At 41.9% G+C, this 27,886-nt stretch overlaps 1 protein-coding gene across 3 annotated transcripts; it reads left to right on the forward strand.

Annotated features, from left to right (window-relative positions):
• The first annotated feature begins 209 nt into the window (after positions 1–209).
• IL1R1 (interleukin 1 receptor type 1) lies at positions 210–26,606 on the forward strand. 3 transcript variants are annotated; one of them, XM_077343554.1, is made up of 12 exons: positions 210–453; positions 5,033–5,143; positions 7,537–7,597; positions 9,189–9,405; positions 10,687–10,864; positions 12,337–12,505; positions 13,499–13,561; positions 13,663–13,783; positions 14,583–14,728; positions 18,121–18,264; positions 22,863–23,027; positions 25,391–26,606. In XM_077343554.1, exons 2-12 carry the CDS (start codon positions 5,135–5,137, stop codon positions 25,780–25,782), a joined length of 1,665 nt encoding a protein of 554 aa, XP_077199669.1. In that variant the 5' UTR covers positions 210–453; positions 5,033–5,134; the 3' UTR covers positions 25,783–26,606. The 3 variants fall into 3 exon arrangements, with proteins under 3 accessions (XP_077199669.1, XP_077199671.1, XP_077199670.1); XM_077343556.1 differs by having other exon boundaries at positions 210–433; XM_077343555.1 differs by lacking the exon at positions 210–453 and adding an exon at positions 847–1,071.
• The last annotated feature ends 1,280 nt before the right edge of the window (positions 26,607–27,886 follow it).

Raw genomic sequence — 27,886 nt, forward strand, 5'->3', positions numbered from 1 at the left:
AGGCCAAAAAGGAAGCAACGCGAGTTTGCGCCTCCTGCACGCCGAGAAGTAAAGCGCGACTCAGCGGGCGACCTCCCGATCCCGCTGCAGCTCTTCCAGCCTCCAGGCCGGGAGGGAGTTCAGGCTCCGAGCCCAGAGGGGAAGGGCCTTGCATGCTTGGCGGGGGGGGGGGGGGGGTGCACTGCCAGGGGGCACTGCCAGGAATCCTGCCCGGCTCGTCCCCGCCTCTCGTGAGGGCTTTCCGACGTGCGGGCCCAGGCGTCCGCTGCGGGCCAGCCCGACTTCGCGGGAATCCAGCGGCCTCCGCCTCCGCCCTCCAGCCCTCCCCTCACGCTCCCGGGAGCCGATCGGGGGGGGGGGGGGGGGGGCGGAGCCTCGGGGGGCGGGCGGACGGACGGAGTTGCGGCGCTCTCTAGGCGCCCGCGGCGACACGGTGAGGATCTACCGGGGCAGGTGAGAGGCTTGCGCGCCGGGGCGGAGGCAGGGGGCGTCCGAGGGAGCCCCCCGGGGTGGGGTGGGAGCAGAGCAGAGCCGGCGCCCTCCTTGCCCCTTCCAGCGCGAGGAGCCCGTGACGGCGGGGCCGTGGAAGGGCATTTCGGGGCGGCCGGTTCCCGGCTCCGCATGACTCACGGCGCCGCCATCCCGGCACCGCCTCTCCCTTGCTGGGGCCCGGGGGGCGAGCGAAAGGCCGGCGGGAGAGGGCGGGCGTCCCGCGGGGGGCGCTGGGCTCCGCTGCCCGTCGGGGGTGTCCTCTGCTCGCGCCCCCTGGCGGCTGGGGGGGGGGTCGTGCGCTCGGGCTTCGGCTGGGGGGAGGCTGTGGTGGGGCCGCCGGAGCATCTGGCTGCAGAGCGCTCGCCCGCCGGACTTGGATCGCGACTCCTTCAGCGGAACGCGAAGGCCTTTCGGAGCCCCGCGGCCGAATCATGGAGCCAAACTTCCCTGTGCTCGCGCCCTTCGCCAGAAGCACTGACGCAGGAGTGGCCCCCATGGCATATGTGGGGTTGGAGGGGGGGGGGGTTGTTAAATGCCAGGCCGGGCCGGTGAGAGTCAAGTTACATCAGTCATTGAGCGGTAAGTGTCGCCAAGATTGGATTAAAACAAGTGGTAAAACCTGTGAATAGCAGCAAATGAGTATTAACAAACAGGTGTGAGAACTAAGCAGCAAATTAGCATTATTAGCCGAATAGATAGAAGAGCAGTTTGAAGCCTTTCAGACCAAGAGGGTTGAATTTAGGGTGGAAGGGAGGACTACAGTGAAGCACACTTGTTCGGACTTCCTACTATCCTGCCTGGTCTGTACTTATCACTCGGGTATGCATAAGGTGACCAGATTTTAATATTGGTAAAGTGGGACACCATTGACTGGAGGGGTTCTTGATTAAAAAATTGGTCTATATGGAGCAACACAAATTTTCATAGAATGTATAGAATGCAAAAATAGTATTGTAGTATATATATATTTTACTTGCAACATAAATACAATTTGCCAGGTGCCCCCAGATGTCCCTCCAAAAGTGGGACAATCTGGTCACCTTAAAACTAGCCTTTTTTGGCACCTACCCCCCCTGCCTTCTCTCTCTAATGGTAGAGGAATCCTTATTTCAGTGTATCTGAAGAAGGGTGCATACCCACAGAAGCTTATGTCCAGAATTAAACTTTTTGTCTTGAAGGTGCCCCTGGACTCAAATTTTGTTTGATTGTGTCAGACCAACAAGGCTACCCACTTGCATTTATGAAGAGTTCAGGTGAAATGCATCTGGGTTTGAACAAACACTAACCAGTGGTCATCTGGTGCTAGATTAAGTTCTGTTCCTGACCTGAAATTCACCCTTTAGTAATGCCTGATTGCCTTATACTGAAGGGGCTGATTGAGCAAGAAAGTTTTCACAGAAGAGAGATCATTTTGCTCCACTTATGAGTCCTCTTCATCCAGGGTTCAATGTGATGTGTAGTTTATCAATGATGTGTTGGCTTATCTGTTGTAGGGATGCCAAACTGAGAATTGAAAGCCCCCAAATTATGGCTGTGTCCATTCAAGCAATTCTAGTCTCTAAGACAGCCTGGTAGTGTTAACTCGAAGCAGTATCATTTATTCCCAGGGGCTTGAAATTACACTGACAGAAATTCCAGAAAGGTGTTAGGCTGTTGTAGCAAGAAAATAAGCTAGAGTTTTGTGGCACTTTAAAGAATGACAGCATAACCTATGCAGAGCTACTCCAAACTAAACCCGCAGGCTGGAGTGACTTCATGGAGTTGTGCTAGTTGCTTAGGTGCGTGAAATTTAAACTTATTATAAATGTCTTATTCCAAAATAGAGATTATTTTATTGCAAGCCCCCCCCCCCCGGTTTCCCATTTTGGAAAATTGGAAAAGCAATTATTTGGGCCTGGGGAGAATCACCTAGAATTTTCCATGTCTTTTCAGAGCCTTCTCCTCTTTACTTCTGTTTACTTTTGCCCCAATACTCAATATTCATTCTGTGGATTTTAGATCTGTAAGGCCTTTTCCACAGTTGTTTTTTGCTGGTGTGTTCTCGCTGATTGACTTCTGGATGCTGGCCCCAATTTTGTGCTTGGCATTCTACATTTGTGGGTTTCTCCTGCACCATCCATTAGTGGCTCGCATTTTACACTTCCGTCAGGAGAGTAGGAGTTTCTAGTTCCTGCCATGCCTCCCTTCCCTTAAAAAATTCCAGTCATGCGCAATAATGTAATGACATAACCCCTCCACACTTGTTCTCGTGTCTTGCTATCATCACCAACCTCTCTCCCTCTCCCCTCCCATGGGGAAAGTGCTCAAGCCCTCCCCTTTTCCATATCCTGTGTGGCTCACCCCCCCCCCTCAGCTCAGGAGCAAGGCAAATTAAAAGACAGCTTGCTTGCACCTTTGTTTTAAGTTTGCCACTTTGTGCAGACTTGCATCTGTGTCATCAATTTCCTTCTCCCTGTATAGCACATTTTATTTATTTATTTAGTACATTTTATTTATTTATTTTAAAGTAATTATGTTAAGGACGCTTATTGTGTATGTGCCCAGGCTAACAGTCCTATGGAGGACCAGTCACATGGTCTGAGATAGGATCCCTACTGCAGGATCCAATCAGTTAAAAACCAATCAATGGGATCTGGCCAATAGCGCAAGGCCACAGCCAATCCCTTTGTCTTGTATGTGTATGTAAGTTGGGGTTTTCAGTGTGGTCTTGGTATCATGTTCTGGCACCAGTAAAGAGCTGCAACAATTCCAGTGTCTTTGGTTCTTTACCCACAAAGATTCACCCCAGATCTAACAACGCTCCTATGTTGCAAAACAGAAGCTTTTTTTTTTTTGTACTTGGAAACAAAGTCATGGAAGGCCATTGGATGAAATTAACAAGGATGGTAGCCTCCCTGCCTGAAACTGACTACAGCTCCATTTCCCTTCATGAAATTGATGAACATTCAGTCTTGAATATTGAGGACCATTATGCACAATGACCAATGTTGCTAAATGTTTGCAGTATGCAGAAACACTATTTTTAATAGTGGAATTTCATCATTCCGCATACCTTCAATTCTAGTGGAATATTGAAGTCCCAGTAGCGGTCTATTCATTCCCCACAGGTTTCCGGTCTCGCCGGAATCGCAACAAAGGATATTTTTCTGCGTTTCTTCCCGCCCCTGGCCGTCACTCAAACAGAACAGCCAATGAACTGTTGTGTTCGTGCTCCCAAAAAGCCCCTTTCCCTTTAAAAAACTGTTTTTTAAAAACCCAAAAATACCAGTAGCAATGAGTATTTGTTCATTTGATGTCTCAAGACCTTTTTTGCTGGCGTAGGAGCTGGCACTTAATCGTTTACACGCTCTTCAAGTAAAAAAAAAAATTCCCCTCCCCATGGGTCCAATTTTTGGCCAAAATCATGGGCAGTGTCGAACAGGGGGCTGTTTTGTGCTCGGGAAGTTTAAAGACAATTGCAGAAGGGAGCTTTGTTTTACGGTTAAGCACTTCTGAATTGCTTGTGGGGGGGACTTCAGCTGGATAAGCTTCACTTAGTCTTTGCTTTCGCCAGTTTAAGAGGAAAAAAATGGCGATCGCGTCTCCGGAAGCTCGGGGGCAGGAGCTAGGGAGGAACATTCTTTCTACTACTATTTTGAGAATGCACATATCTTTTGCTGATGTGTTGTGGATTGTACTCAAGAGTGTAGCGGTTTTTTCAGGGGGAATCCACCTTTTGCGATTCCCCCCCGAAGTGCTATAAAATTACGAATGTTGATGGAGTTTGGTAGGAGTTTTGCAGATTGTTGACGACATCATGTGGAAAGTCAAAATAATAGCATTTACAAACTATAAGACTTCAGCTACAGTTAAGTTGTGCGGAATGGCCCTCAGTCTTGCTGGAGAGGGAGACTGGATGGCAGTGTATCGTGCTTGTGCTACTTTGGAACTACATTTTAACACAATCCTGTTCAAAATCTTTAAAAAAAAAGACAGTTGTGAGTGGAGGAGGGCAGGCAGAGGTTGGATCTCAAATGTCATCATTTTGGGGTGGGAAAAAGTGGAGGAAGCCTATGCGACTTTTGAGCTTCCACTTTAGGTCACTGTGAATACCCTCCCAGGGGAGGGACGGGGAACTCCTGTTATCTTGGAATTCACAAAACACGGCAAACAGGGAGCGCATTAATCTCTGTGCCTGAATCAGATTTTAGTGTGAAAGTAATGAAATTCTGCAGAGCTTTATGGGTGCTGCCACAAAGTTTTTAGTCACTGCGGAAAAGCCCTTAGACAACCCAGGCTACCTTGATCTTGTCAGTGCTTGGAAGCTAAGCAGGGTCAACCCTTGTCAGTATTTGGAAGGAATGCCAGGTGATGTAGCTGGTGATTCTCTTATATATGTATTCTAGTAGGCTTGAAAGTGTTTGTGGCAAATCTCATTTAACTTGAATAAACATCACCGTTCCCCCCCGTTGTCTTGTTTTTTGTCTCTTCTTATGGCATATTTAGCCCAGCACTTGGAATTGATTCTACTCCACTTTTAATACTTATCATCTCTTTCCAGGTATTTATAATGATGTTCAGCCTCTGAATAAATAGCAGAAGTGGGAAACTCAACTGATGTTCAAGGCACTTCAACATCTTCTGCAGAAGTCTCTTAAACTGGATGGTACAGGTCAGTAGCTGCTCTCCAGTCTAGTACCTTGTACACAATCTCTTCAAGTTAACGAAGCATTGTCTAGTACTCTGTTTTCAAGAGGCATAGGAAGCTGTTGAATATTACAATTACTTAGCTAATAAACCTAAAACAGATTTTGTAATAGTTTAAATTATTTTGGCGGCAACAAATATACTAAAATGTGTTTAATGATGATTCACAAAGAATATGGTATTTTCAGTGTTACAAAGTTCATCTTACTTACTAAACATGTTAGCAGGTCTACCTGTTGTGACTCCGTGGAATAATGTTTGTCCAAACAGTACACTTTTTTATTTATTGCAGAATTTCTTTTCAGCCTTCAGCTTTTGCTTTTCTCATGCAACTCTCCAGTACTTGGGTATACTAGCATCTTTTAAAATAGATAGTAAAGACATTTATACTTTTAAACTCCAGATATATATCCAATGGTATAATTGTATATGTTGATTGTTATAAGTGACAAATTTTATGTTGCTGAATCCATGGAAGAAGTTTATGTTCAGTAGGAATAAGAGTATTGTATATATTTCAGTTACCCCCCCCCCCAAATTCCCTCTGTCGAGGGAAAAAAACACGGGGGGGGGGACTTGACATGTGTAGGACTTTTCCTGTGTCTTTCTGAGGGAGGGATTAGGTGACTACAGGGGTTGGGCTGCTAGCTGTAATCTCAGAGCCTTGCTGTACATTCAATAGTCTCCTTCTCTTTCCCTGAAAAAAGGAAAGCAGGAAGTTTTGTTTGTTTCCATACCGAATTAATGAGTGTCTAATTAAAAGTCCATAAGCTTTTGAAAATCAAAATCATATAAACTTGGCAGTCATGAGAAAAAACAAACAGTGCAGCCGAAATAATGAGCACCAAGTTTCCAAATTCTTGAGATTGACTTGCCAATGACCTTGTACAGTACTTTAGGAGGGGAAAAGATGACCTGCCCTCTGCGTAACCTTTGAATGTCGAGGATGAGTTGGGATTTGAAGCCAGATCTTCCTGGATATAGTCCAGCATTCTAGCAACCATGCTGGTTTATGCAGGCCTTGCATTGCTTGAAATCCATGAAGTTCAGAACGGAAGTTCAGATACAATGAATGGTTAGAGCAGGGGTAGTCAAATTGCGGCCTTCCAGATGTCCATGGACTACAATTCCCATGAGCCCCTGCCAGCGTTTGCCTGCAGGGGCTCATGGGAATAGTAGTCCATGGTCATCTGGAGGGTCGCAGTTTGACTACCCCTGGGTTAGAGAAACAAGTTTTGAGGTGCACTAATGTTTTCATGTCGCTGACATGGAAGGAGAGAAATATTTTAATTAAATAAAAAATCAAGACGGATTTGAACAGTTAGTGCTGTCTGAAGTTACTGTCACGTTTATGATGTATGGTAATGGTAATATACTCCTGAGACATTACCTGCTGGAAATTTTGACTTAATATTCGTAGTACTCTTTAGGAATGTTTTAAGAACTTGTCCTCTAAAAGCGTGAGCCACCTACTCATGTTGATAACTACTTTCCTTTCATAAATGAATGGTCTAGCCACTGAGATACTAGTTCTATGTCTGCGCTTGGCTTATACGCTGAAATGCTTGAAATACTAGTGCTGTGGAAAATAATTTCTTCTCAAGGAGAAAATACTATGCACACAGTATCCTTGGCCTTAAGGGCATTTTTCACAATTTGTGTTTGTGTAAATGCAAAGCGCACACTTAGTCACAGCATTAGTTTTTCTACTGTTCACCTTTTTAAAAACAACAACAGCTAGTTTTACATGCAGACAGGAGGCTGAAATGGAATTTTATAACTATATTGAAAAGGAACTTGTGGAGTATTATGAAAAGGAAAAAAGTGATGGGGATCAAACTTTGGCTGTTCTTGTGGAAATGGTCTCTGAAGAAGCTAAGTTTCTTCAGGGCAACCATGTTAAGTGGCCTGTAAGAAGACTACAGATGTCCAGACTTTTAGGCTGGTCAAGGATTTTCAGCCTTTGTGGATTGTTTCCTATGCTGTGTGAGCAGTATACATGGAAGGGAACTTTACCATATAGTCTATGCTCCATCCTCCCATACCCCTTCAAATCCTACTTTGTAGAAGTTGGAAAAACTCCAGAGAAGGGAGGGAGATGAACTGGGAGTCTGCAGTGGGAATATATAGTTAAAGGAAGTTCCTCCTTCCCTTAAGCGGAAAAACATACTTAGAATCCAGGCTTGTAACTTTTGAGGACTGGTTTGGTTTTTTCCCAAACAGAATGTACAGTAACATCTAATCCGTTGTGGCAATACCTATTTCCTCATGTATAGGTTTTGTGAATGTGTTGACTGAAGCACTTAATTTAAACAAGGCAATGCAAATTCAAACATGTTCCTATTTCTTTACCAACAGACGATGGCCTTTCTGTTCTGGCTTGCATGTTGGATCTCTCTTGCTTATTCATTGCATAACAGTAAGTCGAATTTGCATGTTGCCAGCCTGCTTATGCACAGTGCGGATAGAACACGATCATCATGCCGATTTAGTTTTCAAAAATATTATGAAACAATAAATGTTGGTTAGCCAATATCAGCGAGAAGCTGGTTTCTTTGTTTTAGTATACTGACTGAAGCTGGTTCACACATGCACATGATATGAGTATTCATTCTTGCTCAATTAGTCACTCAGGATGTGTGAACTGCAGAGCAGTTTATGTGAGATAAAGTGAAATTTCCATCCATAGTTTATTTAAACACCCGAGTCATCACTTAAGCACAGGAGCAAGCATTTATTGAGCAGTCGTGTTCCCCGTTCTCCTTTACAAATAAGGTAGTCAAATCAATCTTTAGTTTTTGAGTAGAGGATACAGTTTTGCCTGCTTTTTCTATTAAAGCACAGTAGGGGATCATTCGTTTTTGAGAGCTTTTATTCCTCCAGGTCCTTTAAAATTCCAGCAGGCTCCCTCATGATGATGCCCATATCGTTCTTACTTGTACAGTCACTAATAATTTTCTTTGTTATGTGTGAAGTTTGTGTAATGGCCTTAATTAAACTTCTGTTGGAAAAGTTTAAGTAAAATAAAGAAGTAGCCTGTGCTAATAGCCTCACAGGAAGTTTCACTCTACTGCTTTGGAAGTACATCAAGCTGCAGTTAAATGTCAAACAAGCTCTGTAAGAAAGATTTTGCGAGGTTGTTTTTTTATTTTGGTTTCCTGGTTATGATGCTTATAATTTTGGGAAGCAAGAATGTTCTCTTGTGGCCTCTTGAAGGGCGATGCTCTTCCAGTGCAAAAATTGCAATCAGCAATCTAGTTTTAGGATTACATCTTGGTTACCCCAACAACTGAGCTTATGACTATTTTGTATTTTGTGCAATGTTGAATGAGAGACAGAACTAGCTTTCTGAGCTTTGGCATGTACATTTTTACTAAGCCGAATTGTGTTCTCTGATCAATTCCTGTTAAACCGTGCATGAAGTTTCCATTGTTTCATTTTACATTTGAGAGCCGGTATGGTGTAGTGGATTCCGGTCCCCATTCTGCCATGGAAATTTGCTGAGTGATTGTGGGCCAGTCATGGTGTTTCGGCCTAGCCTGTCTCAGGGTTGTTATTAGGAGAAAATGGAGAACAAATCAGCAAATGTAAACCACTTGGGGTCCCCATTGGGGGGTATATTTGCACCGTATAATGTTGCTTACATGATTTGGAGTAGCTCAGCTACAGCTAAGAATACAGCACTAGGACGAAAGGAGATATTTGTGAAGATCAGGAGCAAGAGATGATGGAGAGGATGAGTTATACTGACTGCCCAGAGATTGCTAGAAATCTCTCTGATTCTTAGTAGGCAGTGTTAGTGGCAGTCCTTAATAGAAAATGGTTTGCTTATAGCCATAAGGATGGTAACTAACTTTCCCTGATCTCAAATCTACATTGGACTAATACTACTAAGTCGGCTGTGCTGCTATTGTACGCAAACATAATGGTTTTGTTTCTTTTAAGGTATTTAAGAAGTATCAGTTGAAGCAGAATTGTAAACATACTTAAGTAAACCTTACTTTTTTTAGGGTCACGTATTGTCGTCCTTGTGCCTGTAGGGGAAGCTGTGGCTCTCAGCTGTCCACTATTCTCTCAGCAATCTAATGGCAATGTGACTTGGTACATAAATGGTAGTGTTATTCCACTAATGGCAGATAACTACTCGAGGATCCATCAGCAAAGGAACCTGCTTTGGCTTATTCCGGCCAAGACAGAAGATTCAGGATTTTATGAATGTCAAATTGGGTATGTCTGTGTGAAGTTAATACTTTCTGTAAGCAGTATTATAGGTTGATAAAATCTGAATGGAAGATAGTTTAGAGATAGTGATAAGAAAGCACATATGCCCTGATCTCCAGGAATTTCTTAACCCAATATTGGCAACCCCTCCCCAAAAATCTCCATTTTTGGGAGGCTGGAAAAGCCTTCTCCAGTTTGCTCCTGGCCATGGGATTTTCCATTGCTTGCTCCCCCCTCCCCCCATGAGGATCCAAAGTTGCTTTTACAAATAACTTTTACAAAGAACATATAAAATATGGCTGCTGCACAATAGCCAGAAAAGGCCCTATAATGTGTTTTGCGTTTGCAGTAGACATAGCACTAGGAAAGAGATGTGTGGGTTCGTATGTGTATGTGCATGGGGGAAGGAGGGCACTAAGGATGTGGCCCTGGGACCCATGGGGGTGGCAGCCTGAAAATGCTTGGGAACAGCTGATCTACAGACTGTCTTAATGCCCTACAAATATGAATATAGTTGTTTCAGCAGTTGGCGCTGGTGAATGGTGACCTGGCTGGTGAAAAGACTACAACCATTCCATCTTATGCAGACATTCATCGTTTATGGGTTTGAACATGGAGATGTGATTGTTCTTGTAAGGTTCTTCAAAGAGTGCTTCTCATTCACAATGTAAATACTATTTCAGTAATATGGAGTGCCATGTCTATATGCTTGGGGAACAGATACCAATTGAACTCCCCTCAAACAAACTCTGACCTCTGAGAGCATTATTCTCCATTTTTCAAACAGATCTTCTTGAACTGAGGAGATCCTTGTCTAACTAGAGTGTTAGGGATCGAAGCAGGAGACTAGGTTTAGATTCCTGTTCTTACAAATACAGAATATCAGTGGAGGGTCTTGTTAGGTTGTGGTTTCTTGACAGTAATGTAAAATATTGTGCTGTGCTTTTTGAAAATAGGGTAGGAATCAAATGTTTTTTTTTTAATCTCCAGTTTTGTCCCTTTCAACTATTTTGCTATTCTTGGAATTACTTCTAGTACTCTGCAAGCCTTATGAAATGAACTTCCAGCCCATCTTCTCCTTTTCTAATTTCTTCATTATCTTTTCCTTTTTGTCCTGTTATAGAGTTATAACAATACTGAGCCCTTATGCAAATCTAGATCTTTTTATAATTGTCACTGTCTTTTTTTCTAGACATGCTTTATAGGATGTTGATGTCACTGATGTGTACTACATAATAACTAAAGTACCAGTGTGGTGGACTTACACTGAATTCCTTTTCTTTACAGAAATACAGAAAGAGATGGCAAGGAACTGCAAGTTTTTGAAAATGATGATGATTTATGTTTCAATAACAATGTAACCTATCCACAAAAATTACCCTTAGAGAGCAATGGATATTTGGTTTGTCCTGATCTGGAGTATTTTGAAAGTGAAAATAGTCCACTGGTTTTGCAGTGGTCCAAGGTAATGTGTGTCTTTGTGTCTGCCTGATAAATAAACCTGTGAATGTTGTTTTCTTTACAGGCTAACAGCAGCAATAACAAATAGTAAGGGATTTGTGCCAGAACTGTTGGTAATCCTGCTGTTCTTGAGTTTTGCCTGTATGTTTAAAAAAAAAAACCCTTTCAAAGTATTTCACCGTGAAATAGGGTGGTTACTTTTAAAGAATACATATACTGGCCTGTTTGTAATGTGCACATGTGCATCCATGTATATATGCAATATATGCAAAACAGGGAGAAGATGCCCGCAGGGAGTAAATATGGTGTCCCATACTATATGTCACATTGGAACACTATTGGAGGTAAATGTAGTCATGGTCATGATACCTGAATGACTGCCTACTCCCATAGGAACCTACCCAGCCTCTAAGGCAGGCTTGCTCAACCAGGATTTCATGAAACCCTGAGGTTTCTTGATGGCCCTCAAAAGATTTCCTGAATGGGTGGGAATTAATTGTTTATATATTTATATTTAAAACTTGTTAAACATTTATCAGGTGATATGACCATATTTGGTCATGTCAACCTGCAACCCCCATCCCAAATAGCCAATGATGGGCCTGGAGGGGATGGGCAGGGGAGTGGCCCTTGCTGGGTGTGTACACAGGTTCGCTTCCCGACCAAACGTGCCACTTCTGGGTTTTCAAAGCCTGAAGAATGTTCCAGGGGTTTCTCAGTGTTAAAAACGTCAAGAAAGGCTGCTCTAAGGTCATCTTGTGAGGCCCTGTGCTGAGTGCCTTTGCCTTTTGAGATGAGGTGTCTAGCAACCAGAGCTTTCACCAGAATAATGGAACTCTGTCCTCAAGATGGACTGGCCATTTAATTTAAAGGGAAATTTCCTGGTGCAGTGGTCGCCAGAAAATAAACTTATTAACAGCATGGAATTCACCTTTCTTTCTTTGCATGTTATGCCAAGACTGAAGTATATTTAATCAATCATATTCCAATTACAGTAATCCAAAACTGACCACCTTCACTAACTGGGATTTATTTCTTTTCCAATAATTTGGCTTTTTAACCACTTTTATCTTCAGTCCAGGTGTGCCATTCTAAGGGGAGAGAAGAATTAACTTAAATGTATGTTTGTTATGAACTAGCAGATTTTTTCCCCCAAGTGTCTCAATTAGACGAAAATTTACCTGAGAATAGATAGGCAGATCTATATAACACAATATTGTTATATATTTAGGTTCCACAAATTTCCATAGGAAAATAAGAAACCACTACGTGAATACAGGTCCAATTTGTCAGGAATGATACTTGCTATTCTTGAACAATTAGCCCCTCACATTATGGCAGTGAAATTCTTACTTGGCTCTGCCCACCAGTTGCTGTAGCTTGTGAAAATAAATCCTGTTTGTTATGTATCACTTCTTTATTGTGTAATCTCTATGTAGGAATTGAATAACAATATGAATAATAATTATGTTTCAGGCATGCAGCCCTGGATTATTTGAAGACACGAGATTTCACGCTTTAGCACATAGTCTTTTGATTAATAATGTGACTGAGAGAGATAAAGGTACCTATGTCTGCCAGACAACCTATACGTACACGGGGAAACAGTATAATGTTTCGCGAGCCATTAGTCTGATGACTTACGGTATGTGTGTTGTTTATATAGTTTATATTTGGTTTGGGGGTTTAATAGTTGATCCTGGGGATGATGTTGGTATATCTATTGAACTAAGTCCTGGATGACCAGTTTCATGTTCCCACCTTGCCATGAAGTTCCTGGGTGACCAAGAGTTACTCTCTTGGCTTCTTGAGGTTGTTGTGAGGACAAAATGGAGGAGGTTGGAATGATATACACTACTCTGAGCTCTTTGGAGAAGGCTAGGATAAAGACAAATTAATACCAGTTAAGATGATCTTTCTGCTGCTCTCTTTGCTATCAATATCTCTTTGTGGCATGTTTGGTATTCCTGAGCATGTTGAATTCAATATTTTAAAATTTCATCTCGCTTTCCCCCAGGATATTTGTGAACTTAAACTGGTTTCAGATCCTGAGTTAAGGGGAAGACCTTCCTAGCCACAATATCATTGCCAGTAAAACAGTAAGGCCAAGTAAGCAGAATTTGTGCCTTGCAAGACAGACAGATGAGAGAATCTATATATTTTATTTCAGTTGTTCATTCATTGTAACCTACACTTTAGTGTTGTATTTGCACTGGCCAAAAGTACTTGCATTATGGGAACATGCTTTTTTCTTCCTTGTTGTAGTGAGTGCATAGAAATTGCAAAGACCAATGTCTAATCTCACTCAGTTTCTGGCTGTTCAAAGTGTCTGGATGTTATAAGATTAAACAGTAGTCCAAGCTGCTATTCTGTTATATGAATTTTGTTGCTTGTTAAGGTACTGCTTGACTGCTGCTCTATTTTAATGCTAAATATTTAATACACAAAGCATACTACCACCGCCATTTGATTATAATACAGCAGACCAAAATTCATTCCATTTTATCATGAGTTGGCACTCGGTTCATCAGGTGAAAGTTAGTAGCTGTTTATCAGTAAAGTAACAGAATTAATTTCAATTATTTAAAATGTACTAGTACAATAGACTACAGAGTAACGTTTTGTTCTCCTTTGTTAGCCTCACCACAGAAAATACCACAAATTATTTATCCCCAAAATAATACAATTGAAGTAGAACCTGGTAAGCAGTTTTCTTAATTCTCAAAACGTTTTTTGCAAAGTACCATGCAAGTTTTACAAACTTTCTATATACTTATTGCAATATTGTCATCTTGTTTGTAGGATCCAAAGTTCTCATAGAGTGTAACGCCTCTGGAGACACAGATGATATATTTATAGCTTGGATGGTCAATGGAACAGACATTGAAGATTTTGATGAAACATTAACAGTGGAACCGTATGCGTGAGTACTAAAATGGAATTTCCATTGGTCTTTGGCATAGAATGTATTTAGAGTATTCTGGATTAAATCTGCTCCATCACTGTTAACAATATTCTAAACACTGTTAGCATCCACTCAGATGGACCCCTGGAACAATATTATTGTCTGTTGGAGTGCCTTTATTAACTTGACTTTTCTTTGGAACCAGTTGAATCTTTCCTTTATAGTGGAATATTAGGATCACTCATGGTTCGTGCATGGAAACAAATTGTGTGTCAGTGGCACCTTCAAGACCAACTGAGTCTTATTCCAGGTATGAGCGTTCATGTGCATTCACACTTCCTTAGATACAAAGCTCATACCTTTAATAAAATTCACTTGGTCTAACTAACAGTTACCCACTCATAAAAGTGACATTGAATGCTCTCAATGGGAAGGAAAGAGTTGAAAAACTGAAGTATTTCCTGTCTTCATTGATCTAAATGTTCAACTCTCTAGATACCATCCTCTTCCAAAATGCAGGAATTTGGCAGCACTCAGTGGAGGGTGGCTGATAGATTTGGAATGGATAAAAGAAATTCATGGTTGATGAATATGGGAATTTAAAAGGGGATTAGACAGATTCATGGAGGAAGGCACAGTCAATAAAATTGTTTGGCCACTGTGTCCATTTTGTGTCCATCATATAGTCCATTTTGATGCATTATATGGACTGTTGACCTGATCCAGTAGAGCTCTTCCTGTGTTCTGTACAGTTTCCTGTAATTCCACACGAATATGACTTCTTACATATCTCTTGATTTTCTTTTTTTAACATTAGTCATGAATCTCTTTCTGGAAAATGGATAGTTGGAGCAAAATTCAATATGTCTGTAGAGAAAAAACAAGATTACTTGACATTTCTGTGTTTCGTATGGACTCCTACATTTAAAGGAGCGACTGTGTATATCATGCTACAACGTCCAAGTAAGTATCTTTTTAGTTTTTTGATCCATTAATCATGACAAGATGACTTTCAGAGTCCATAGTGGGTGACATATAATTGCAGTCGCATGTGTAACTGTCATAGCATACTAAGAGATAGGCATCCAGGAGTGTTTTGCAACCTTTCTTTTTCAAGGACCAATTAAACACTTTTGGGTTGGTAACAGGTATGGGGGTTCCTATTTCACTGGGATTTTTGCAAGAATCTTTTCCAGTGGATGTACATTTGTTGAGTTAGATCTTGCAGTCACCTGAGTAACATTGCTCTGATACTCTCATAATGAATCAGTCTGGCCTTGGAAATTTTCTTATATACCTGGGAAATTGCAGTCCAGTTGGCAAGGAAGTTGATTCTGTCCTGCTTGTCTTTTGCTGTACAGTTTGTAACTACTATTGTGTCACTAAGCCTTCATCCAGCACACCTTAAACCAGTGGTCCCCAACCTTTTTTCGGCTGGGGACCAGCAGGGCAACTGTGCGCATGCGTGAAAGTGCCGCACATGCGCGATTTCGGCCACGCATGGCGCATGTGCGCATGCGCGGCCCGGCCCTGATTCTCTCTCCCCCCCTCCGGGAGTAAGTAGCTTCCCGGGCCACAAGCTTGCGGCCTGGGAAGTTTTTTACTGCGGGGGGGGGCAGGGAGAGGGAACCGCGGCCTTCGCGGCTCAGCACCGGGCCGCGGACCGCAGGTTGGGGACCACTGCCTTAAACAGAACAGAAAATATTTTCATGCTGTTGACATCGTGTAGCACTGTAGTAGTAGTGGCAGTTGTAACAGTAGTAGTTACAGTAGTGTTGTTGTTAACAGACTGGAGATGAGCAGGTTCCACTCCTCAACTTCTTTCAGAGTTCTGCTTTAGCCTTTCCATGTTCTCTGGTCCTGGGGGCTAGACTCCAGAACTGCAGGGTGGAGATGGGTCCAGTCAGGGGTGAGGTCCTAGTCTGTTGATTCCAAGGTAACTTGAATGGGAGCCTTCTGCTGGAGAGGAAGACAATGGTCTGTCCTATAGCTTCTGGAATTCCAAGATCTTCAAGCATGGTGGGAAACTGCTGTTTGTCTTTTTCCCAGATGCAGAGCAGACTAAGATAGGTCTTGACAGATCCATAAGTCAAATTTCCATATATCTAATTTTCTATTCATAGATTTTTGCTGGTTTCAGCTGCTCCCACATTCAAAGTTAAAGTTTTCCATGAACAAACATATGGGTTTGTGAAACCACACTAAAGGTTTTTCTCTACCATGGAGGTAGTTAGGCATATCACCTAGCCATGACAAGGGGGCTGATGGGAACAGGTTACCTGATATTATTATTACTTTATTATTTATTTAATTTCTAGCCTGCCACTCCCACAAGACTCATGGCGGGTTACAAATGTGCATAAAAATCCCATAAAATTACCCTTAACACAATCCCATAATCTATAATGCACACAATCCATATACAAAGAGTCCAAGACATAGCAGCGCAAAAAAATCCAACCAAAACCCTCACAATCACCCCTGGGGGTGGACGAGGGGTACTCATATGTAGGTCCCAGACCGCACAGGGCCTTAAAGGTAAGTACCAAATCCTTGAACTGGATTTGGGCAGCAACCGGTAATCAATGCAGCTGCCTCAGCACAGGCTAGGTATGGGCCCTCCAAGATGTTCTAGTGAGGACCCTAGCAGCCGCATTTTGCACCAGCTGTAACTTCCAGATCAGGCTCAAGGGCAGGCCCGCGTAGAGTGAGTTACAGAAATCTATTATGGGGGTGACCATCGCATGGATCCCTGTGGCCAGATGTTCAGGGGACAGGTAGGGCGCTAGTAGCTGGGCCTGGCAAAGATGGAAAAATGCCTGGCTGGCTACCTTCTTGAGCTGAGCCTCCAATGTTAATGAGGTGTCAAAGGTCACTCCCAAATTCCTCGCCTAGGACGTGATGAACAGTTGCATCCCTGCCAAGGTGGGTAAGCGCGCTTCCTGATAGGTGCATTATTCAGTTAAAGCAAGTAGCAAATGAATCATTTTGTAATCAGCAGTTTATCATAGCCTCCTCACTATGGAATGTGTGAATGGCATGGATCTGGAGGAAAAATCATAAATTAGGTAACTATGGTTAGTGTTCATTCCTTTCTGCCACTTGAACAGCACCCAAGAATACTACTCAGAGTACTAATATTTGCTTTGGCACACATTTCTCCACATACTGGAACTGTGTCTGCCTCCTGGCTTCATGAGAGAAACAAAGCTGGTTTTCTTGCTTTGTTTATATGCTGTGTCATCTTACATTAGCTACATAGCATCTTTATGCTGCCGATAGAAATCTCAGGCTATTATTGGCAATACAGTACTATACCATGTTCATCAAACATTTCCCCATCACCCCCACCCCAATGTCAGTGGTGTACACTAATGTAAATAAGTAATCATTTCTTCAATTTATGGATCTCACAGAAAGTGCCCCAAAGGTGTTTTAAAAAAAGGCATGGACACTATGTGAGGCATGGACACTATAGTTTTTTTCCCCTGAAGGCCCTGGGTATAGCTTCGTAATTTAGATATCTGAGGTAAAGTACACACTCAATAATTCAGTAAGAGTTTCTAGTGTTGAAATTATTTTCTAATATATATGGTATTTAAAATGTCAAACTTTAGGCTCATGTGAGACTTTGTGGCATAGCGATCCCCAACCTGTGGGCTGCGGACCACATGTGGTCCTTCGACTAATTGGAGGTGGGCCCTGAAGGACGCCTTCTCACCCCCCCCCCGGCCCTTTACTTCATCCCCCCCCCCAGCCCTTTATAACACACTTCATTGTTGTGGTGTGTCTGTATCTTATTTTGAAGGGATGTTTAAACGTTACCATAGCGATCAGAGAGTGCTAGGGCAGTGGTTGACAGTAGAGGAGTAAACTACCCCCCCACCAGGCCTCAGTAAAAGGCATTGAGTGGTCCCTGGCGTTGAGTGGTCCCCGGTGATAAAAAGGTTGGGGACCACTGAGTTAGAGGATATCACATTTGTGACATTCTGATGTGATACTAAAAGGGCATTGTGTAGGAAATTTGTGGGAAAGTGGACCTAGAGACATTCAGGAAAAATTCTCTGATTCAGTACTTTATGGATACCAGGGAACATCTAGTAAACCAGAGTTACTTTTTCCATGGTTCCTAAATCATAGTGGCCTGAAAGTGCATGTCCATGACTCCTCAAAAATATTTGTTTCCCACAGGGTCTGCAGTTACAGTCTGAGAAAGGGAAGCTATTCAGTGGTGCAGTTTGAGTAACTAGGATTGAACTGTTGCAACATAAACTATTGAATGAGGTGTTTATTTGTTGATCACATTTCATAATTTTTATGCCACCCAGCTAATCTTACTTTCTTTGTCAAAACAGCTAAAAATATTCAAGGTTATTTGATTGGAGGACTGGTGTCACCCATACTTGTTATCCTGGCTGCAGTTCTTTCTTACAAAATTTTCAAGGTTGATATTGTGCTTTGGTATCGACAGTCCTGTCAGCTGCTTTTCAGGAAAGAAGGTATGTCAAGATCTGTAATTTCTGTAGATTCACACCCTCTAGTGGCTGAAGCCAGCAAAGTGACAGTTGCTCTAATGCTAGGAATGATTGCAGCATGGGTCTTCTTTTCAAGCCTTCTAAATTACAGTGATATACTTATGTTGATTAGAGCCTCTTGTGGTGCAGAGGGGTAAAACAGCAGACATGCAGTCTGAAAGCTCTGCCCATGAGGCTGGGAGTTCAATCCCAGCAACCGGCTCAAGGTTGACTCAGCCTTCCATCCTTCCGAGGTCGGTAAAATGAGTATCCAGCTTGCTGGGGGGTAAACAGTAATGACTGGGGAAGGCACTGGCAAACCACCCCGTATTGAGTCTGCCATGAAAACGCTAGAGGGTGTCACCCCAAGGGTCAGACATGACCTGGTGCTTGCACAGGGGATACCTTTACCTTTTTACTTACTTACAAAAACTGTTGATTTGGGTATATCCTTTTAACTCCCCTCAAATACACCACTTCTGGAACCTTAAAGATTTATATATTTTGGCATAAGCTTTCTGAGTCAGAACTCACTTTGTAACAAGCCCAAAGTGTACACTGTGAGCAGAGAGAGATGTATTCCTGATGGAGCTAAACCAGTTCTGCAGGACCTGCAGAAGGGAGTTCTTCTGCCAGGCATTTGGTTGAGACCAGGCGTAACCAACAACATCTGCAGAGCCCTGGACCTGTTGCACTGTTACCATTGTTACAATTATCAGTTAATAGTATTAATGTTATGGTTATCTATATGTTATGGATTGTTTCTTGTATTGTTTTCTATGTTTTATGTAAATCATCCTGAGCCTCCAGGGAGGGCAGTTTATAAATATAATAAACAAACAAACAAAGCTACAAATAGCAGAAAGGCACAGTGGGAAGTTAAGAGTTATGACAAGGAGAGATCAGGAGAAGGCCTGGTTTCCCAAATCAATGTGTGTGACCTTATGTTGCAGTGTGCATATGGTCCAGTCAGAAAACCATCCACTCAGGCTAGGCCTCTTCTCTTATGTGGGAGGTGCAGGGAAGTATAAAGGCTTTCTGAGTGTTGCAATGTCTGATCTGTGTCCATTTATTGTCTCGCACAGAGACCGCTGAGTTTGGCCAATGTAAATGTTACTTGAAATGCTGGAGACCACTCTTTCACAAGTGCACCTCCAGAACTTCACATCAAGGGAGCTTTTGTCTGAGCTGGAATGGCCATAAATTTGACCAGTACCTCACATAGGGATTTCAAGTAGCAGAAAATGAAGGAAATGGTATTTGAGTTCTAATCTTTATAGAACATCATGTAATTGTAACAGAAGGAAAAGCAGGAAAGTGCTGATCTTGTTGAAAGAGCAATATAAAATACTAAATTTGGGGAATTACAAGTAACTAGATGTCCTATATTTTGTAATCCACATTGAGTCTCAGGCTATAAATCAAGGAAATAAGTAGAAACATACTCTCATGTGGGGAATAAATGACAACAAGCAAATTGGATAATTCCTTGTGGAAGGCATCACCACTATTTTAGGGCCTATTCCGCACAAGGATCAATGTGGCAGATTGCTTGCAGAAAGAAATAACGGAATTTAAAATAGTGGAATTCAGCGTAACGCATACCTGCCTTTGTAGTGGAATCTAGTAGCGTTTCAATCATTTCCCACAGGTTTCCGGTCTCGCCAAAAATCGCTAGAAAGGAAGCTATTTTTTCCGTGCTTTGTCCTGGCCCTGGCCGTCAATCAAACGAACAGCCAATGGGCGGGTGTTATCATGCTCCAGAGAAGCCCCTTTCCCTTTAAGAACAGGTTTTTTAAAAAAAAAGAAAAACACACGTTGCGACGAATATGCCTTGATTCCTTGCTTCCTCCTAACGTAGAGACCCATCTAGCTGGCAGCTGGTGTGTGAGCTGCCGATTCATCGTTGCCACGCTCCCCCGAGGGGAAAAAAATCCCCCCCCCCGTGCACGGGCATGATTTTCGGCCGAAAATAAAGGAAACTTGCAAACGGGGCTGTGTTGTGCTTGGTGACTTATGGGAGCTTTAAAGCAGCTCTGTGGAGGCACTGCAGCCGGAGAAGCCTCGCCGGGTGAATGAAGGCTCGCCGGCTCATTGCTCTCTGCTCACTCCGAGAAAAAAATATGGCGATCGCTTTGCCGGAAGTTCAGAGGCAAGAGCCAGGGGGAGGGACTTTGCTGAAACCACAACAATGTTAACACACAGGTCTTTTTCGCTGGTGTTGCAGATTGCTTGCAAGAGTGTAGTGCTTTTCGGAGGGTGAATCCACTTTTCTGGATTCACCTTTAAGCGCTACAACGAATCATTTTTTGCTGATCGGTTTCAGGAGTGTGGCAGATTGTGTGCGACATTGTGCATAACTGCAAATTAGTAGCGTTTACAATTTGCCACACTCCTGCTACATTAAACTAATGCGGAATGGCCCCAGATGTTCCTCCCTTTGGCTGGTTCATTGTCTGTTATGAGTGTTCAGTGCCCCCAGGGAGAGCAAGAAAGCCAAAGTATAAGGACTAAGGTTTTTCTGCTTGAGCAGCACTCATCAGTGGAAGCAAAGGTGTACCTTTGGGAAGTAAGGATGCTAGTATCAGGACAAAAAGTGAAGTGTATTAAAGAAACAGAGCAGAAAATGTCATATACATGGCTTGATTTATCAGTTTCAGTACAGTTGACTAAATTCTGAAGTAATTAGGGGGATGGTTCCAGGTGAAAGGAAGGCCATTGATTTCAATGTTGTAGCTATTCTGGATATGAGATTTAAACCAAATCTTTCTGCCAGGATACTACTTTTATCCTATTTATTTTGGGCTCTTGGAGCCGAATTCTGTTGGTGGCATTTTTGTATATGATGGAGCCAAATGTCCAGAATTCTGCCTATGATCGGGGAATTTTTGGATGCTCTGTGATTGGAAGAATTGGGCGGAAAGCAGAATCCTCATTGACAGATTTTTAATTGTCCAAAAAAAGAGGGAAGTGAATAATGAGTACCAGACGAAGCAATGGGGAAGATGGACAATTAGATCTCCACAGTGGAAGATCTATTAACATAAGATAGGGAATAGGCAATGCCCAAGGCTTCACTAAGAAGTTTCCATGGAAGTCTTTATTGTAAGAGAGATTCTGGTATGATTCTAGAAGGTTTCTTGATATCTCAGGAAGCCAAAGAATAGGGCCATTGTCTGGGTTCCCAAAAGAGCCTGGCTGCTTTCTGGAAGTCAGCTTTTTAGTGGCCTCATCTTAATTTCTCAGCTTTAATACAGGGTGTTTCTGGCAGTCCCAGACAAGGTAAGGCCTGAGAAGTCAGTGGGGTATGTTCTCAAAAACATGTCTCCTGACTGTTGCTAGCTTTCAGGGTAATGTCATAGATGATTAACTGCATATGATATCATGAGTCTTGTAGATGTGCTAGTGAATGCGTCCTGGAGAGTGTAGCTATCATTGTTGCATTGTAATTTTGTTTATGTTCACTTGAGCTGAACTGGAGGCAGAATTGGCACAGGAATTTGATGCAGGGAGTAATACCAGGATGTATCTCTGTTGTTGCTAGGAAGTAATTACTTCAGCTTGTCGAGGGGGGTCTGCAAGAAAGGATCAGTGTGCAGCTTGCCCTAAGACTGGTCAGAAGGAAGGATCATCTTCTAAGCGGGCTGCCCCGCCCCATTCAAAGCCCATCCTAGCGCTCATTGCATTCCAACTTGCACTGGGCTTTGTTTCTAGTTTCTCAGTGAGTTAGTTTTAAGATACCATAAGACTGTATTGTTCTGGCTGCAGCGTACTAACTGTCCCTCTGGATTTTATCTTCTCTACATGCCTTTGATGATTGACCTTATTGTGGAAGCCTTATAATTTAAAATTATCACAGTGAATATTGTTTGTTTTAACTACTTGCAAAAGACACACGATCTGGATACTTTCCTATTAATTATATTGTGTTATTAAAAAGAGAGACCAAGAATTCTACAAATGATTGCTTAAACTGTGCTTAATGCATGATCATCTATGTCTTCCTAGCAGTAATTTCCTCTCTTTAAACAAATTGCACAAAACAGTGTAAACAAACTGAATGACCATTTTTCATTTGTTCTCCTCAGGGTTAATTTAAAGATTTAGATCATTTCCCCCTTGAAAACTGCTTATGAGTTGATTCTTCTGACATGTCTGAACTCATTACCAGTTTTTAACAACTAAAACTTTGATAGATTTCTTTAAACTCAGGGAAATTTTTACAAGTTACTTGGGATGGGCGATTGCTCAGCAGCTTCGTGATAACAGGACATAAGAAGTTGGATTCATGAGTAGATTTACAGGAATGCTTCAGCTCATACTAAAGGGCTAATTCACACATGCCCGCATCAGTTGATTTCTCCCTAGATGACACTTGGCTGAATATGTATTTTGTCTGGGGGGGGGGAGGAATTGCTTTACTGTTGCAGCTGTTTTATTTGCTCTTTGGGTGTCAGCTACATTTTAAGTTGCCATTTGATGCTGCAATCAAAAGGTGGTAAATATCCATGTTTGGAACAACCTTGAATCAGTAGTAACAAGGAAGAATCTTGTGTCCTGATAGGATTACTACTTCTTTCTAGTTTCAGATGGAAAACTCTATGATGCATATGTGGTGTACCCATCAAATGTAGCAAACTGTATGTATTCATCTGATATCTTCGTCCTGAAAGTGCTACCTGAAGTTTTGGAAAGACAGTGTGGATATAATCTCTTTATATGTGGCAGGGATGATTTACCAGGGCAAGGTATGTACTATGTTTATACACACATTTACAGCCAAGATTAGCATTCGTATATTGTTGACGTATTGTTCTGTTGTTGTCCTTGTTTGGATTCTCTTGAGTTTAATGTATATTTTATCTGTTAGGCATCCCTCCTTAACCTTTTTCTCTAACTAAGGCATCCCTACTTAACCCTTTTCTCTAACTAAGATGAGATTTTTTGTCTTGTTAGAAGTAGTTTTATATATCCTGCTTTTCACTATCTGAAGTAGTAAAGTAGTAGTAAAGCAGTAGCAAAGTAATAGTATAGTAGTAAAGTGAAAGTAAAGCAACAGTCAAGTAGTAGTAAAGCAGTAGTAAAGTACTCGTAAAGTGATAGTAAAGTAGTAGTAAAGTAAAATAGTGGTAATGTAAATTGATAGTAAAGTAGCAGCAAATCAGTAGTAAAGTGGCAGTAAAGTGATAGTGAAGCAGTAGTAAATCAGTAGTGAAGTGATAGCAAAATAATGGTAAAGTAATAGTAAAGTAGTAGTAAAATAGTAACAAAGTAGCAGTAAAGTGAAAGTAAAGTAGTAAATCAGTGGTAAAGTAGTGATAAAGCAGGAATGAAGTGATAATAAAGTAGCAGTGAAATCATAGTAAGGTGATAGTAAAGTAATGGTAAATTAGTAGTAAAGTGATAGTACAGTGAAAGTAAAATAATAGTAAAGTAGTAGTGAAGTAGTAGAAAAGTGATAGTGGAGTAGTGGTAAAGTGATAGTGAAGTAGTAGCAAAGTAGTAATAAGGTAATGGTAAAGCAGTAGTAAAGTGATAGTAAAGTGGTACTAAAGTAGTAGTGAAATAATAGTAAGTAGTAGTAAATAGTACAGTAGTAGAGAAGTAGTAGTGAAGTAGTAGTGGTAGTCGTAAAATGAAGCTGTGTGGCTTTAACAGGAAAGTGGCATCTGCCCACCTCTTTCAATTTTGTACTAATGGAGCAAGCTGTATGAATGAAGCTAAAGTTTGCATAGGGCAGACAGTAGGGGATAGATTTGGAACAATATCAGCAGCCCACTTGTACACATGTTGGGAGGTCCCCCTAATCTTAAGCAGCAACTTTTCCATTGAGTGCATGATTTGCTGTTGAAACTGGTTGCCATGATCTTGTTCCATTCACAACCCACTGAAAATAAATTTCAAAACTAATTATTGTAGGTCACTTAAAATTTGCCATTAATACCATTAATACCTTTTCTGTTCAGACAATTCAGAATCTACAAGTTATTTGTATTCATTACAGGCATACGTTTATGTCTAGTTGTAATGCTTATCTTTGATTTAGTGCTAGACTTTTAGCATTTGGTTTCAAAAGGCAAAGATTTCTTGCCAAGTCATCTCTACCACCTGTTCACTGAGCTGCTAGTGACCCTTGAAAGCAGGGTAAATCATTTCACTTGCAAGAGGAGATGAATCAAACCAACTTATTGTGGCCCTTTCCCAGCCACACATGCAGCTGCATTTGGCGTTTTGTTGGCTCTCCTTATATCAAGCCTAAGTATATGGAGCTTAACATTTATTTTGTACATGTTATTTTTGCTGCAACTTCCTGTGTTTGCTCTTCTTCCTGTTGGGACAGGAGTTTGATGCAGGGAATAGTATCGGGATATATCTCTCCATTGGGAAGAGATTGCTGGGAAGTAGTTAGTTCAGTTTGGGGAGGGAGGGTCTACAAGAAAGGATCAGTGTGCCGCTTGACCTAAGACTTGTTAGAAGGAAGGATCATCTTCTAGGATTGGTTGCCAGCCCCCGACTCAAACTTTGGACAAAACTGCCTTATCCTGAGTCATACCATTGACCTGTCATGGTCAGCACTATCTACTGACTGGCAGCGGCACACTCATCCCTTGAGTGTTTCTCTGTCATCTTGTGTGTTCTCCAGTAGAAGTGGTGCCCCATGGCAAAGTAAGCTGCCCTGATTTTGGACTCAGCAGTCCATCTGCATCAGAAGCTGTTTGATTGGGTGGGGCATTTGGGTTTTGAGACGCAGAGCACCGATCTTTTTTCAGTCCTTTGGGGCTGCCAAGTGTTATTTGCTAAGTGAAATTCCTTAAGGAGTGTCACTGGTCCGTTGTAACAGCAGCACAGGATGTGCTGTTTCTCACCAGGCAAACGTCCAACTGGAAAATGACTCATGTCTTGACCTCTTCTTGAATAGGCCAAGGGACAAGTGGTACCTTCTTTAGGGGGGTAGAGGAAATGAGAGCTGGCTGTAAAATGGCTATCAGGTCACCTCTGAATTAGACATTTTCTATGCAATGCGGTCATTGAAATCTTCTAAAAAGTCAGTCATAAACACCTCAGAAAGAGAACACATTTTCACGTATGTCACTTTTCTTTGTTTCCACAGCTGTGCTCAGTGTTGTCGATGAAGCTGTCAGACTAAGTAGGAGAGTGATCATCGTGTTAGTACCAGATTCGTATTCCAACAAAGTGCAGAGAGATAACACCGAACAGCAAATAGCTATGTACAATGCTCTCATCCAGGATGAAATTAAAGTTATATTGATTTTGCTTGAGAAAATAAAAGACTACGCCAACATGCCGGAATCTATAAAGTATCTGAAACAAAAACACGGAGTACTCATATGGAAAGGAGATTTTTCAGAGCAATCTCAGTTAGCAACTACAAAGTTTTGGAAAAATGTGCAATATCGAATGCCAGTTAGACCAAGTTCACCTTCCCTGAACCATCAATTGTTGCCAGTGACTGTTACAACTTCTTGGATATCAGAAGGATGACTGAATGGTATTGGTTACCAATGCCTTTTCTGACAAATGGTGCCAAGGTACTTAAGGGTGTGCTGAATTATGCCTATGCATATGACGGCTTTGAAGTTGGAATCATCCCCAGAAATGTCCTTTGGGACAGCTGCAGTAGTCTGTGTTCAGCCATGCACCTGTTTTGGACCTACCATGGAAACTAGCATGTGGATGCTCAAGAGGAAAAAGGAAGTAGCTGCTACTTTATATATGAGTATTACTCTACAGCTAAAAGAAAGAAATATGAAGGAACTTTTTCAGCTTGTGCACATTTTAAAATGTTTTAACAAAAAAAACAAAAAACAAAACCAGAAGAGTTTGAATAAAACAGCTGCTTTGCAGTTGCTTCATTCTCCATGGCCTTGTTTACTCATCCTTTAAAAATACAGCTCTATATACTGTGCATATACTGTAGTATCTCCCAAGGAGAAACAGAACACTGTAACTCGTTATCCAGGTGGATTGTCTTGCCAAAATGTGAATGCAAAGCAAAGGATGCTTGGTTCATATGTTTATGAAATGTCTATACTGCAATTTTTAATCCTGACATAATTCATGAGATTGATTTGTATGTTAATGGGATAGTAGGACGGAATATTTGTAGATTTAAGACATCTGCACAGTATTCCAGTAATTCAACATTTTATTCAGTCACGGGCACTTTGCAATGAGCAGTAGCTGTACTTAAACACAAGTGCTTAATTTTTATGGCAGAGCTTCACCATAAAGTCATTTCTAAGAATTGTATAATTTTTACAGTTATATGATGGCTATGAGTAGCATAATAAAACAGTTCCTATGAATTCTTGCATCTGCTTCCAATGAATACGCGACCGTGCAAAACTGCCTTATCCTGAGCTGTACCATTGGTCTGTCATGGTCAGCACTGTCTACCGACTGGCAGCAGCTCTTCGGGATCTTCTGTCTTCCATGCTTATTTGTGAGTTCCGTTGGGTAGCCATGTTGGTCTGAAGCAGCAAAACAAATGTTGAGTCCAGTGGCGCTTTCAAGACCAACGAAATTTTATTCTGGGTATAAGGCTTCATGCACATGCACACTTCTTAATATACAGGATCTAAAGAAATATGTGAGCACATGAAAATATATACCCAGAATAAAACTTCATTGGTCTTAAAGGTGCCATGGAACTCATGCTTATTCATAGTCGACTGAACTAGCAAGGTGAGTAATGCTCTCGAGCAATCTATGATGAGCCCAAAGGGAAACTTGGGTAGACCTAAGCAGGTCCAGGATTCACGGACGTCTCAATGACTCGGTAAAAGCAGAGATTTTTTTAAAACAATGCTGGGAATATTGAAAAGGGAAGCAAATCCTGCTTTACACAAAAATCATGACATGCTCAGGAATGTAACTGCTTTAAAAAAGTAGCTAATAAATGATGATATTCTAATTTTCTAGCATTAAACGGCTGGATATCTAAGAGCTGAAAGATTGCCAAAACGACTGAATAAGTATATTTTGGAGGACAGGAGATACATATAGGCCCATTCCACACAGATTCATTGTAGCAGGAGTGTGGCAAATTGTAATCACTACTAAAATGCAGATATGCACAACGTCATACACAATCTGCCACACTCCTGAAACCGATCACCAAAAAGCGCTTCATTGTAGCGCTTCCAGGAAAATCCCAAAAAGTGGATTCACCCTCTGGAAAGCGCTACACTCTTGCAACCAATCTGCAACAGTAGCGAAAAAGACCTGTGCGTTAACGTTGTTGTGGTTTCAGCAAGGTCCCTCCCCCTGGCTCTCTCCTCTGATCTTCCAGCAAAGCGATCGCCATTTTTTTTCTCGGAGCGAGCGGAGAGCAATGAACCAGCGAGCCTTCATTCACCCAGCAAGGTTTCCCCGGCTGCAGTCCCTCCACAGAGCTGTTTTAAGTCACCAAGCACCACACAGCCCCGTTTGCTGGTTCCCTTTATTTTCGGCCGAAAATCGCGCCCGTGCACTTGGGGGAGCGTGGCAACGATGAAACGGCAGCTCACATGCCACCTGCCAGCTAGATGGGTTGCAATGAATTAACGCAGATTTGTTGCAACGTGTGTATGTGTTTTTTTTAAAC

The sequence above is a fragment of the Paroedura picta genome, chromosome 6 (assembly GCF_049243985.1).
Source record: "Paroedura picta isolate Pp20150507F chromosome 6, Ppicta_v3.0, whole genome shotgun sequence".
NCBI lineage: Eukaryota > Metazoa > Chordata > Lepidosauria > Squamata > Gekkonidae > Paroedura > Paroedura picta.